Consider the following 15106-nt stretch of genomic DNA (forward strand, 5'->3'; position numbering starts at 1 on the left):
GCAGATAGAAAGAAGATAAGAGAAAGGTCAAACACCACTCAGGACCAAGTACAGATACAAGAACTGAGTATATAAATGCGGTCTGTATACACTGCAATGTTAGATTCCTACATACAAATAAGCCTGTGTCTAGACAATGCCAAAATAGTTGAGGAAGTCAGAAATCTCACAGTGGCTATTCTAGGGTCTGTATACGGAATGCTAGATAGATAATAAAGGTTATGGATTACAGGCATGTGACAAGATCTGTGTGCAAAAAAATACATATATAAAAGTGAAGATAAGGCCCTTCAATATGCAAAGATGGATCTACAAAGCAACACAGTTAAAATAACAGACTTTCAGTCCTTCGCAAAGGCTCACTTAGTTCCACTTCACAATATTACAAATGAAAAATCTGAAGCCCTGAGAAGTGAAGTGAGTTGCCAAGGTCGGAGAATGTGAGAGAAATGGACCAAGAGCCCAGATGGCTGGATTCTCTGCCCATTGTTTCATATTCAGATGTTTAGTAAAATAAGGGTAAAATATCTGGAGGGGGCTAAAACATTATGTCTATTTACATATCCAACCATTTACTCATTCAACAATTATTTATCAAACCCTGATGGCCTAGTGCTTAAGAGTTTGGCTGCTAACTGAAAGGATGGCAGTTCGAATCCACTAGGTGCTCTTTGGAAACCCTATGGGACAGTTGTACTCTGTCCTATAGGGTCGCTATGAGTAGGAATTGACTTGACGGCAGTGGGTTTGGTTTTGGGTATTAGTGCCAGGACTAGGTTTTGCTCTTGGCCCAACGAGGAATGAGGGCTAGCCTTGTTCTCACAGAGATTCCTATCTGGTAGGGAAGGCACCTCAACACAGTGTGAAGAGACGGAGGAGAGCACAGAGAAGCAACAGATAACCCAGTCCTGGGGAATTAGGACACGCTTCTACTGATTTGTTTTTTTTTTTCTACTTAAGATGGGACATAAAAGCAGAGATGTGAGGGAGCTAGCCAGGACAAAGATGGGGTAGGCAGCATGCTGGGGAAGCAAAGAGAATTGTACATGGCCTCCAAGTAAGAGACTTAAGCGTATCTGAGAAACCGTAACTAGTTTGCTGAGGCTAGTGTGTAGAGTTCTAGAACTTGGAAAAAGATGAAGACAGCATTGTAAACAGGAGCCAAATGTAATCTGAACCATGTTAAAGAGTTTGGATGCAATATGGTTTGGGGAAGTTCTTGCAAGTCTGCAAGAGGGGGAGACTGATAATCAGACTTGTGTCTTAGAAAACTCTCTGTCGTAATGTGGAGGCTGGCCCGAGTGAGAGGCCATGGGCACAGCTGCACTGACCCCTCTGGAGATGAGATACGAACAAGAAATAAATGTTTGTGCCACAGTGGTGGGTGTTTACTGCCTCAACTACTTAGCCTGTCATAGGGGTTGTTTGCTTGTCTTTGTTGTTCTGTTATGATCATTCAAAGAGCAATTGGAGAATGGGAAGAGGAGTGGAGGGGAGAAGACGGGAGACGATGGGGGAGGGGAAGAGAAGGGGGGCCTCGGATGGAACCCTGAAGAACGTCACGTTCAAGGCAAGACGGAAGAAAAGAAACCTACAAAGTAGCCTGGAGAAAAGCAGTCAGCGTAAAACAAAGAAAATCAGGATGTGAGAGAGTATTTCACCAAGGTGGGAGGGGTCAACCAGGTCAAATTCTACAGAGGGTTAGGTAGGATGAAGATTTAAAAGGTCTGTTATGTCAAACTTGCACTAAAAAGCCATCTGTGACCTCAGCACAAGCGGTTTCGGTAGAAGGTGGGGAAAGAAACCAGACCGCGGTGCGTTGAGGAGAGAAGGAACCCTGCGGAAATGGAGCCACTAGGCTTTCCAGGAGTTTGGATCTGAAGGAAGAGGGGCGGGGGCACCGGATAGAAGGGAATGTGGGGTCAGGGAGGAATGAGCGTGTTTCAACGCTAATAGGTAGAGCCAGTAAAAAAAAAAAAAAAGGGAGCTTGAAGATATTGGAGAAAAAGCTGACAAATGACAGAGCAAGGCCCCCAAAGAGGGGGCGGGATTTGCAGCACAGAATGAGACAGAAGGGTCAATGAAGTAAACCAAGACGCATCTGAACAAAATAACCATCCTTAATTAAAAAAAAAAAAAAAAACTAAAAAAATTGATCTCTCAATTTTTTCTAGGACTGAATTGTTAAATTTCAACTCTTGCAAGAATTGTTTTTGTTTTGATGGTGGGTAAGCACTGATTAGATACAATCTGATGAAGTCAGGTGCCCTGGAGAGAAACATTCAAATATAGCAGGTGTGCCTCAGACTATGAGCCCTGGTGGCGCAAGGGGTTAGGAGCTTGGCTGCTAACTAAAAAGTCAGCAGTTCTAATCCAACAGCCCCTCCTTGGAAATCCTATGAGGCAGTTCTACTCTGTCCTTTATAAAGGGTCACCATGAGTTGGAATCGACTTGAAGGCTACTGGTTTGGTTTTTTTTTGTTTGTTTCTCAGAGTGTATTGCTGGAGGGCAAGAAACCCTAAATAAAAAGTTTAAAAAAAAAAAAAAAACACAAAAAAGACTGGTCTGGTCCTTCTAAGTGACAGAGAGGGGTGAGCATTTGCATCTGTGGCTCTGGGATATCTCAGGAGAAAAGGAGAACTAATAGGTTCAACTACTTGCATGAGAACTTACCCCTCTGGGGACTGAGGTTATTAACGTGCATGCATTTGTGTGGATGTGTGGGTCAGCATAGGAGGAGTAATTGTTTCTCAAACAGGGAAAACACTGATGCTGTTTATAGATAAAAAGAAAAGAAAAACTTGAATCATCTGAGTAACTCCCTAATTACAGTCATTTATGAGGACTGTCTACCATTTATAATCATCATAGACACAGAAATGTATGAATGTCCTTAATGTATGTCAGATTAATTTTGTTTTAAGTGGTGTTATGATAAAGCTAAATTCTGTTTCTGAGGTCTCAGTTCTCTGTTATTCAAGAAACATGATTGCTCAAACACTCACTACTTAGAAGGAACATAGATTGCAACATCCAAATCATATATGTTCTCTGGACAGTCACAGAGCCTTTTAAAAGTTACTGTTTTCTATTTACCCAAAAGGATAATTTACCTCACTGGAAAAATGGAAGTTACATAGTGTCTGATTTTTGGAATAAGAATTAATGAAAACAAAATCTCCATGAATTTATCGTAACCAGTAGGAGTTCTTAATACTTGTACGGCAATGTTCTTCCCTTCATTTAGGCTGGAATGCCTCACAGAAGGCCTGGGCCCCCATAAGGTTCCTCCTTCAAAAGCTGTGACCATTTCTTCTTCCCCCTGGGCTTGAAAACTGAGAGCCAGCAGGGGATTTGTGCCACCCATTGACTTCAGAGCAAAAATACAATTTTATTATCCTAAATAAGAATAATGGGGAATTGGGAGCAGGGAGCTGGGAGAAAGAGGGTATTTTCAGCAGGAAAAGTCTGTTACACACCAAGAGATGGCAGAGGCAAAATACGTTAATCCAATTTGGAATTCTTATATATTTTTAGAAAAATACATTATAAGTTGAAAACCTGAATTTAATGCAACACACACACACACATCTGCAGATAATTGATTTTACAATAGGAAAGTGTACACCTACCATGTGCCACGGTAAAGCAGAGGGTCAGTGAAAAAGAGGAGGACCTTCCATGAGATGGACTGACACAGTGGCTACAACAATGGGCTCAGACACAGCAACAACTGTTAGGATGTTGCAGGACCAGGCAGTGTTTTGTTCTGCTGTGCACGGGGTTGCTCTGAGTTGGAACGGATGCAATGGCACCTGACAACAACAACAACAACTAATGTGCCAGGCCCAGAGTGGCTGTGGGGTAAGGAGGCTCTTGAATAGTTCATGGTCAACTGAAAATAACAAGCACATAAATAATTATGAGACCATATGATATGATATTTGTCTTTTCAAATCTAATAGAGGCAGAATTCAAAGATTAAGGGAAGCACAGAGAACTAGGCCTGCCTGGGAAAGAAACATTTGCCGTGAATCTTGAAGGATGAACAGGAGATGTTTAGGGAGAGAGGCCACGTGCGAAGGTCCAAAACATGGAAAAATACAACGAAATGTGAAAAATTATATAGCAAGCTAAGAAGTCATGAGAAGTCTTAAGCCATGGAGTGGCATGGCCTGTATCCAGAAGGATGACCCTGGCAACACAATGAGACATGGCTTGCAGAGAGACGGACTGGGCTGGGATACCAGCTGGGGGCCAGGCCAAAGTCCAGCAAGAGCTCGGCTAGTGGCCAGGGATGGAGAGGCACAAAGCAGATGCAAGAGACATGGGGCTTGGTGACTGACTGGTGGAGGGGGGTGCTGCTGAAGGAGAGGCTGGCCCAGCTTGGGGCTAACGGAGCTAATATTTTTATCTCCACCCATCTGACTCAACAACTGGCTTGGAAATCAGGGTGCAGGGAAGGAATATGCTTAATTATCACCCTCAAAAACACTCAACTCATATATGTTTTGAGAGTGAGAAGCCATGGGCACAGCTGCACTGACTCTATAAATGTTTTACTCTATAAATTATTTCCAGACTTAATAGTATATCTAGGAGTAATATTCAAAATTTTAGCAACTGGAAGGGCATGGGCACTGGCCTTAAACAAACCAGCTCAGTAGCACAAGTGCACACCGGGCGAGCTCCAGCCCTGGGTGTCATGGACACCCTTACGGGACAGTCAGTGGGGCTCCAACCTGTTCTTTGTAGTAGAGGTATTCTATTTCTAAAGCAAAGGAGCCCTGGTGGTACAGTGGTTAAGCACTCCGCTGCTAACCAAAAGGTCAGCAGTTCAGATTCACCAGCAGCTCTGTGAGAGAAGGATGTGGCATTCTGCCCTTGTAAAGATTACAGCCTTGGAAACCCTATGGGGCAGTTCTACTCTGTCCTATAGGGTCACTATGAGTCAGAATCAAGTCCACAGCAACGGGTTTGATTCTGGGTCTATTCCAAAGCATGGAATGTGTCATAATCCATTCAGCCATCCCCTGGACAGGAGGCGGGGTCACACTCTTCCCATTATTTTGCCACACAGACCATGCTGCACTGGGCACCCCGGACAGTCACACTTTGAAAACACTTTCGTGCTTTGTTTTAGACGACTCTTACACTTGCTTCTGCTGCTTCATTTGGTGACGGTTGTTCCGATGTTCGATATCATGAGTAAACAAAGTACATAAACAAATGCAAAGCCCAACTCTGGGGCACGCTCACCAGTTATCCTTCCGAGGCCTGGTGTCCTTGATCCAGCGTCCCCCGCCACATGCGCTCCCAAGCTGTGGCCAATCAAGTGCACTTGAGAAGGTGAATATCCAAATTTTGTCTGATAGAAGTTTTTAAAGGAAAACAGAACAAGTATTCTTAGAAAAGCAGGTAGAATGGCTTAAATATGCTTTAAAAAAAAAAAAAAAGAGCTGGCATGGTTCTTTGGCATACAGAGTGGGGACTGGTAAAGTGACAAAGCGACACCTGCTGCCACCTACAGGGAGGAGCATCAGGTGGACCTGGAGGAATGACTCTCTTGGCATGATTCTTCTGTCCGCAGGGCCTCGCTGTCCTCAGGAGAAACAGAACATCTAACTACTGCATCTGTGGCTTCGAGCCCTGGGTCCACCCTCCCTGTGGGCCAACCTTTCCAGCACGTGCCCAAAACGGGCCAAAAGGAAGCACACACCTATGCTGTTAGCCCTCCAGGGCACGTACCACTAGGAAATGTCTGGGATGACTTTGGTCTTAAAAGGGGAGTTTTGAAGAGTATTTACAAGGAGGCTGTATGCTTAAGAGTTAGAAGAACAAACCAAACAAAAACCCAACCAACTTAATGGGAAACAAAACAAGTATTTTTTGTTTCATTTAAGCTTTAGGTTCTCTTCATAAAAATAGTGAAAATGAAGTAATTGTCTTTACTTGTGTAAATCTGTCACTTGATGAAATGTTGCATTTTTTTTCACTAGCTGTGACAGTATTATATGTTGCTTTACAAAGAGTATTTTCTCTCTCATTTACATATTGGGATGGCTACCCAGGAATGGTTCCTGATCATTACGGTGTCCCTTCCTCCACTGCTGCCGCCATTTTACATTTCCGCTTTCTTTCCCAGCCTCCTGTACAGGTTGGTATCTGAGATGGGCTCTTGGCCCTCCTCTGCTTCTATGCTTCTCGTCCTTTCCATCTACTTCGCCCTCTGCTGGCCCCAGGACCAGTCCAGGTGGGTTAGTGCGGTGCCTAATTAGCTGAGGTGAGATGGCAGAAGAGAGACAGGGAAGAGGCCCACAGCCATTTCGTTGGCTGTTCCTTCTTCAGACCTGGCTTCTGCATTATTCCCGGGGGTTTCCCAAGACCCCCTCACCCCAGGGCCTCTCCCACTCCTCACCCTGGGCCTCCAAGACTGCCCATTCAATTCAGTGGACATTTAATTTCCCAAACACTTTTCCTTCAGTTCAGCAACCCTCTCCTCCCAACTTCCTACAAGCCACTACTGTTTACTTACTGAATCTAGAAGAGCCCACAGATCAAACCCCAGGATCAACACAGAAATTCCCAGAGGCTTTAGACTGGGTTTTCTCTGAAGAGTAGATAAATCTTCTTCATCCTTTGTATACAAAGACTCGGGCACTGTAAGTACCTCCTTGCACAGAGCAGGGACAGGAGAAGGGTGCGGGCCTAGGTGAGTTGTTCTGTCCCCAATCCTTTCTCCAGGGTGTTTACCAACTGGGAGAGACCTCATTCTGGTCAGGGCTTGACATCACCTCTTCAGAGAGGCCTTCCCTGGATACCCTAAGTTAGATTCCATTTCTGCCACTTTTCATCCCATTGCCTTGGGTTTTCTTCACAGCACTTATCACCAGCTGACATTTTCTTGTTCATTTATGTGTTTCCTTCTACTTCATGCTCTGACAGAGCAGAGACACTGTCCTGCTTACAGTAGTATCCTCAGTGCCGGCCCTTGGCAAGTGCTGAGGGTAGTGTCTGTTGAATGAACTAAAAAGCTCTCCTTGAAAGTCTGAAGGAGTCATTGAGTCCTTAAGTTTTACTTCTCTGCATTTAATGGTGGGAAATTACCTTCTACAGTGGTAGAGCACTTGGAGATTTGTAAGTGTCTCAAGGTGTATCTCTCATAAAGAGCAAAGCTCGACTTTATTCTTTTAGAATATGTGTAGGTTAAATAGTTGTTTCTGGATTGGCCTAGAATCCTAAATAATTCACTGCCACAGAACCCCGTTTCTGTGTGAAATTTCATTTCACGTTGTGAAGAAATAGTACCCATAAGATGGGGATGCTTTATAATCAAAAAGAGGTTTACAGTGTGGTGAAAATTAACCAACTTGGTCCTACACGCTAAGGCAGCCGTCCTTGGGGAACTTTCTGGTAAGGAGCCCGTGAAGAGACACTGCCACCTAGTGGTGCTTTGTATAGGCACAGGCACTTCTTTCAACCGGAAGAAGTAGAAGTAACGCCCCTTTTCTCTCTACTATGCTTTATTATTTCACGTGTTCAGTACTCGTCTAAGCTAATAAAAAGAATATAAAATTGTCAAAAATTCTGGATGCTACAGTTCAAAACCAGTTAGGTATAATTTAAGTAAAAATCAACGCTTCTTACCACCAGGATATCAATAAAATAAGCCACCTCAGCACCGACAACGCGGAGATTGTTTACAGCGTGGACGTATTCCAGTGAACCGTTAATCCAGTCTACATTAACGCAGTTCACGTCTTCCGCTTGTAGCAACACCTAGAATAAAGACTTATAGTATCAGATAGTATAGATTAAGTATTAAAGAAATAACTGCTTTTAAAAAAAAGTGTCTAAACAATTGGCTCCATAATGAGAAACAACCTTAGCTGGTGTTTGAGACCTTACTGTATGTTAGGCAGTGTTCTAACCTTTTTACATACATGAATTTATTTAATCCTCACAACCACTCTATGCAATAGGTATTACTCTTATCTTCAATTTACAGATAAAGAAACTGAGGCACAGGCAGGTTAAGTAACTTGCCCCAGATCACAGAGCTAGTAAGTAGGAGAACCAGGACATGAATCCCAACAGACGACTCCACCCCACTATATGGTCTTATGAATAATTAATTGTTTATGATGTTTTCCATCTACTAATCTCAGGTATAAGAGAGGAAAATTGATTTCATGGAGTAAACTTGGAAAATTTTCTTTCCACAGATAAGAAATTGATCATACCATTTAATCCTTTGTCAGAGGTAAGAATTCACCAAAATTGATAATAAAAATCTGCTCCCATTAGAACCTATGCAATTCATAATAAATGAAAGTAAACAGAAAATGGTAATTCATTTGAGGCCCAGGAACATGGACAATGTGGATAACTGAATGGAGGATTCCTGTGAATATGATTACTACCTTGCAAAGTATATTCATGTTAAACATAAAGCGTTTATTCTAGTGTAAAGAGGACACTGTTCACATCATACATTGCACATGTCTCTCTGCCATTTCCCATCTGTTTTCCACCCAGGTATGTTGATACGAGTCATCTTGTTTGTTCTGAAGTAGGAGGCTTGGATAGTTGAATAATTCACTGCACTGATCTCCTGTTTCAAATGAAAAGAGATTAAGATGATGATTTAAATCATCTAATCTTTAGTAAAATTATTCTAAATCTGCTCCAAAGTCTTTCACTAAATTTGATTTTGTAACAATCTGTTTTATTACATTTCAATCAAAAAAATTACTGCTACATATTGCAAAAAGTACCAACAAATTATTAATGTATTATAAAATGCAATATGCAAACTTAAGCATGAGGAAAAAGAAGTGCTTGGTTCTAAGGCAATGTTTATAAGTCATTGTTGGGTGAGTTTAGATCATACATTCAGTGAACTTTACTTAGCACTTCTCAGTTGTCAGTGTAATTCATGGGAATTATCTTATTTGAAGCTTAGAAACATCCAGCAAAGGTGGCAATAGGATCGTCCACCCACATTATGAATGAGGAATAGAAATTAGAATCTCATCACAGGAAATAAAACAGCATGTTGTGTGCGTCAAGGCCATTCTTATTCATAGCGACCCTATAGGTCAGAGTAGAACTGCCCTACAGTATTTCCAAGGTTGTAATCTTTATGGAAGCAGAATGCCACATCTTTTGCCCATGGGGCTGCTGCTGGTGGGTTCAAACCACTGACTTTTTGGTTAGCAGCCAAGCACTTAACCACTGCGCCACCAGGGCTCCTTCAAAACAGGATGTTAAAGATAAATTTATATGCATGTTAAATATTCTTTTGTATTTCTTATATTTAGTTTTAATAACCAAACTCTCAACGGCTTTAGAATACTAGAAATTTAAGTGGTTTTGTTATTAATAGAAAAATTAAAAGGCATAATTATAGGCAATTCTACTGAAAAAATGAATACTGTAATCAGCAAATAGCAAGATTTCAATGGTGAATCCCATAACGGGAGAAGCAACACATTTAAATACTGATGAGATTCAAACACAGAGCCCATTACTACCTGTGTTTAATAGTAATATGCAATTAATCATAAAACGTGCTGGCTAAAGTATCTCCAAGACTGTAAGAAAAAGATTACAAGAATCTTAAGGTACTTTACACAGTCATTGTAACAGCTAACACCCCTATCTGTCCGTGTGCTGGGCATTCTTCTAAGCACTTTACAGAGTAGCTTGTTTCACCCTCACAACACTTGGAGGTAGGTACTATCACCATCATCCCATTTTACAAATTAGGAAAAGGGGACACTGAGAGGTCAAGTTGCCCTCAAGTATTGCAGCTAATGGGCCCTGGAATCGGGGTTCAAACCCACATGGTCTGTCTCTGAAGCCATGTGACGTGTTAACCACTGGGCTCTCAAGTTGTGTTCTGATCATAGTGTTCTCTGCTGATAGGATCCAAACTGGGTGTGCCATTTGCTGAGGCAGGGAGTAAAATCAATTCTATTCAGGCTTTCTAAGAAATCCTTCTGTGCTAAATAATGCAATCCCAGTGCAGAGATGTCCATCTAATATATCTAAAAGAACCCAGATGCAAATACAAACATCCCCAACTCCTTCAAACAACTGCTATATTTCTGTTTCTACGTCAGAAAAGGCTATTTTGGAGAGGGAGTTTAGTAGACGTTTGTGTATGCTTTCCCTAGTTTGAAGAAGTGGGACCTCACTCAAACCTCAAAGTGGCAACGTACTGTGGGATACTAACATCCTCTGTTGTCAGAACTGAATAAAGTTGAAAAGATAGAAAAAACATTTTTGTTCGCCTCACATTCAATCTGGCATAAAAAAAAACCCTCTAAAATAGCATACTAGCATAGAAAACGGGAAACTCCATTCAACATCCTGGAATCAGACTCTGCTGCTGCACAAAGAGAAACTAAAAACAGTGTCAATATCATTCAGAACAGGTTATTGAGAGAGAGGACTAAAAGCATCAAAGTTTAGCTAAGCGCTCAGGCCTTTCCTCTTGACATTCTTCTTCTTGACTGAATAGACATGGAATCTAATTGGTGCTGGAGAAACCCATTCTACAAGTGCTCACTGCATTCCAGGTGATCTCATTCCTAGTAAGTCAAAAATAGTCAACAGGTAGGTATGCTCCAGCCCTAACTACAGCTGCAGACACAGAAATTGGTAAAAGTATGCCAATACGCGTCACCGCTAGTGACCACATGAGCCACTTGGTTAAGGAGTCATGGACTCCTGGGAAAGTGGGTGGCTGCATCCTTACAGAAGGTAGCGGAGAAGAGAGTATGACAAACCATTTTATGAAGAGTTTACGTCTGTTTTCTCATGAACAAAGGCAGTCAAATTTATTGGTCAGGGCTGGGACAATCCTTGCTTTAAGGATCACACCTTGGCTCATCCTATATCCTAGCTTTAAAACAAAACAAAAACAAAAAACATTTTAACAGCAAACTATCATTGCAAGATTCAGGTACAGGACTGGTTTTTAGCCACACATGATTCTGTCCAAATGGAGGGTGTGGAGAAGACCTGGTGTGTAGCGGTTAAACGTTTGGCTGCTAATCAAAAGGCTGGCAGTTCGAATTCACCAGATGCTCCTTGTAAACCCTACGGAGGCGGTTCGACTCTGTCCTATGGTGTTGCTATGAGTCAGAATCGACTTGAAAGCACTGAGTTTTTTTTTGGGGGTGGGGAGGAAGGGTGGGGAGAAGACCTGAAGAATATTGTTTTATGGTCTCTTTATCAAGGAAATATTGGGTTTCCCAATTTTGTCTTCACTGGCTTAGGGATTTATGCTGCCTCACCAATGACTCGTCTGTACCTCCTTACTTACTCTTACTCCACAAAAAATTCATGTGTATGACCACATGTACAAAAGGATCAATGGGCCCTATATGTACTGAGGGTCATGACCAGGCGACACAGTCCTAAATGGACAGATGTGCCCTCAGAGTCCTAAATAGACAGAGAAGGTGCCTCAAAATATTTTTATTTTTACTGTGCTTTAAAAACATTTGAATTCAACATAGATTTTCTCAACTTTTTGACAGTTATAAAAATCAAACTTTTGATGATAGGTTTTTTATAAGTTTCTCTAAACCCAAAACAGGAGCCCTGGTGGCACAGTGGTTAAAAGCTCGGCTGCTAACTAAAATGTCAGCAGTTCGAATCCACCAGCTGCTCCTTGGAAACCCCATGGGACAGTTCCACTCTGCCCTATAGGGTCACTATGAGTCGGAATTGATTCAACAGCAACAGGTTTGGTTTGGTTTTGGTTTAAACCCAAAACAAGTTTTCTTCTCTACCCTAGGTAGAGTCAGTTCTACAGAACAGATGTTTATTTCAGTAAAGAGTTGTGTGTGTGTGTGTGATAAGCAGACAGCTACAAATCAGACTATATTTGTATGATTATATGATGTGAAGGCCTCCCGTGTGTGTGATGGGTCAGATAGAAAGCAAGCCTCAGGGTTATAGATGCAGGTGAAGACAAAATGATCTCGTGTTGGGGGGTATTCCCTCTCAGGCCCCTTTCTCTCCTGTTCTCTAAATGCAGACGCTCCACCTGGGTCTACTACTTGTCTCCACCACTCGCCTGTCAGTTTGTCATACGGTGGTGGCTTGCATGTCGCTGTGATGCTGAAAGCTGTGCCACCGGTATTTCAAATACCAGCAGGGTCACCAATGGTGGACAGGTTTCAACGGAGCTTCCAGCCTAAGACAGACTAGGAAGAAGGACCTGACAGTCTACTTCTAAAAAAGGCCATTCAAACCTTGTGAATAGCAGCAGAACATTGTCTAGTATAGTGATGGAAGATGAGCCCCTCAAGTTGAATTATGAGGATGGTGCAGGACCAGGTAGCGTTTCATTCTGTTGTATACAGGGTTGTTCTATGTTGGAACTGACTCAGGAACAGCTAACACCTGGGTCTAGTCTCATGCTTTGTCCTCACCCCTGGGATCTCATATACTCCCTGGGTTTCCACTCTCACTTCCAGGTAAAAGACTTCTGATTCTCTTTCTCCAGGTCCAGACTGACCACTAAGGTGTGAGAGGAAAATTTTCAAAAGTCTGCCCAGACTTGACTTGTTCAGGCTTTAGCCCATTCTCTCTTACCCAAAATTTGCTCTTCTTTATGATAAGAGGGTCATTGTTTTCCCAACCATTCATAATCTCAGGACAGTAATTGATGTTTATCATGTCAGTTTTATATTATCCTACTCACTTTCTTTATACAAGTTTAAGCTAGTTCCCCATGTCTAATCTAAACTGTGCTATTTAGTGCTGTCAAATAGAACTCTCGGTGCTGATGGAAATAGTCTATATTTGTTCTGTCCAATATGCCAGCCACTCTAAGCCATGTGTGGCCATTGAGCACTTAAAACGTGGTTAGTGTGATTGAGGAACTGAGCTTTTACTTTTATTTCACTTTAAATTTTATAACCACATGTGGTAGTAGCCACCACATTGGATGGCACAGCTCTAAATCATCTCCTGGTCACCTCCAGTCTCTCCCAGCTCCAGACAGAAGGTGCACTTCTGACAGAGTCAATGTGCTAAAGCACCTCTTCAAAACCCTCAATGGGGACTCATGGCTCACAGGAAAAAGCCCGGACTCCACAGGAGAATGATACAATTTATCCCTAAACTACTTTTCTGACTAACTTTACTTTTGAGACCAGCCGATCCCAACACATCATTCATCAAGCATGCCCTGAAGTTTCTCTCCTTTGTGTATTTATTCATGCCATCGTCTTTGTTCCAACCGCCCCCATTTATCTCTGGTTATAAAGATCTGTCCGTACTTCGGGACACCCTTCAAATATGATGTCCTCCTCAATGCCTTTGCTAACTCCCATCCCTATCCCCAAGGTGAAGGTAAGCTCTTTGTTCCCAGAGTCTCTTATCTGTGTCTTACATCACAGATCATAATTTGTGTTGCATTAAAGGATCTGTATAAGTACCCTATTTCCCCTTTTATAATGTAGTTAAGACAGTCTTGATCAATTCAATTCGATACGTAATAGGCACTGTTGCTTGTTCACAGTCTTCTGTGTGGAAGGTTCTCAATACATTTACCTGAACTTAATATCAAACTTCTCTTATGTAAAACAACGTATGTCTTCCTATTTAAATATTAGAAAAATAATATGGGAATCTGGTTCACATACTAAAAATAAATATTTGCCTTTAAATCAACAGCTTATGCCAGAGTAGCTTACTGTATCTACATATCTATACCTTCTTCATCTATACATACATCTTATATTTTAGAATAGTCTATGCGTGAAGGAAGCAAGTTAGCCTACCTGGGGGGCATTACGATTATGAATAGTATAGAGCAGAAAGCGAGTGTTTATCTCCTCTGGAGACCAGGGTAAACCTGTCAAATGTCCTGACAAAATCCCCGTCCACGGCAAACCATCTTTAAAGCATCCCAGCCTTTCATAACAAACTTCTTTTCCTGCAACAAAAAAGATGGAGTATTAGTTTTATAGGAATCAGGCCTGGAGAGAGGCTTTGTTTCTTTTCACGCTGTGAGGGTGAATTTAAATTAGTTTTTAAATTAAACACAGTCTGACCCACAGAGATTCTCGTCAAAACATGCTCTCCTCTCTTCCCCTGCTCCATCCCAAAGCACACATTATGACACTGTAGATCACGGTGCTGCAGATGAGAGTGTGCGGGCTTTGGAATAAAACATTCCTGGCTTCAGGCAATTATTTTACCACCTTGAGTTTCAGTTTCCTCCTCAGCAAAATGGGAACATACCATTTACCTTAGAGTCTTGTCGTGAAGACTAACAGAGTCATTACACAGCAAAACCACTGTAAAGGACCTGAAAAGTAAGATGGAAAAGGGACTGTGTTTTCCCTGTGCTTCTGCTTTTCTCGTTTGCCGGAAACCTCTTGGTGAAAGGAATCTGTGTTCCCAGAGCCAAGCCCCATGGCTGGTACACAGTAGGCAGCCCATATGCATGTGTTTCAGGAGTGAAAGCGTAAATGAGAGCAAAACTTCATTTAATTTTAACCAATTGTCTTCTTCCTGGAGCGCAGTTTACTAATCTCTAAAATGAGAGGCTTTGGGGAAACTCGGCCTTGGGGAAACTCGGCCTTGGGTTCTGATTTATCCTTTTACTACGCCCTTTCATTTACATTTTCATTTAACACCCAGAGAAGAATTAAAACACAAAAATAACTTCATGTTATACCCTTTTACGGAGGGATAGTTGAATTTATTCAATTAAATCTTTAGTATTATTTGTCAGTGTTGGTTAGAGTTGTTTGAGGACTTGTGTTTGAGTATTTTCTTTTATCATTTACCAAAAATACTAAATAATTCTTTGAGTCTCAAATCCACCATATCTGAGCTTCAAAACTTTAGGCAATTTGCAGTTTCTCCACTCCCTAAGCATGAGATTCACATCAATAAATGTAGAGGATAGGGGATTAAAATGATTTTTTTAATCAAAATATTTTTTGTACAGATGAACAAATACTCTCCCCATTCCCAATGACAATCTCTCTCCCCAGTGGAAACTACTTCTAAACATGCCTGCAGCTCTTCTATGGGAGAAAGATGTGGCAGTATGCTCCTATAAAGACT

The 15106-nt window shown here is 41.8% G+C and overlaps 1 protein-coding gene across 1 annotated transcript in view; it reads right to left on the reverse strand.

Moving 5' to 3' along the window:
* Nucleotides 1-15106, reverse strand: part of PNLIPRP3 (pancreatic lipase related protein 3) — an 82616-nt gene that overhangs the window by 16161 nt on the left and 51349 nt on the right. Inside the window, exons 4-7 of the mRNA XM_064269901.1 lie at nt 13810-13964; nt 8496-8615; nt 7649-7780; nt 5261-5369 (exon numbers count right to left, since the gene is read on the reverse strand). Of these exons, the coding sequence (XP_064125971.1) occupies nt 5261-5369; nt 7649-7780; nt 8496-8615; nt 13810-13964 (516 nt within the window). The remainder of the gene's footprint in view (nt 1-5260; nt 5370-7648; nt 7781-8495; nt 8616-13809; nt 13965-15106) is intronic.

This window comes from Loxodonta africana, chromosome 16, assembly GCF_030014295.1.
Source record: "Loxodonta africana isolate mLoxAfr1 chromosome 16, mLoxAfr1.hap2, whole genome shotgun sequence".
NCBI classification, from domain to species: Eukaryota; Metazoa; Chordata; class Mammalia; order Proboscidea; family Elephantidae; genus Loxodonta; species Loxodonta africana.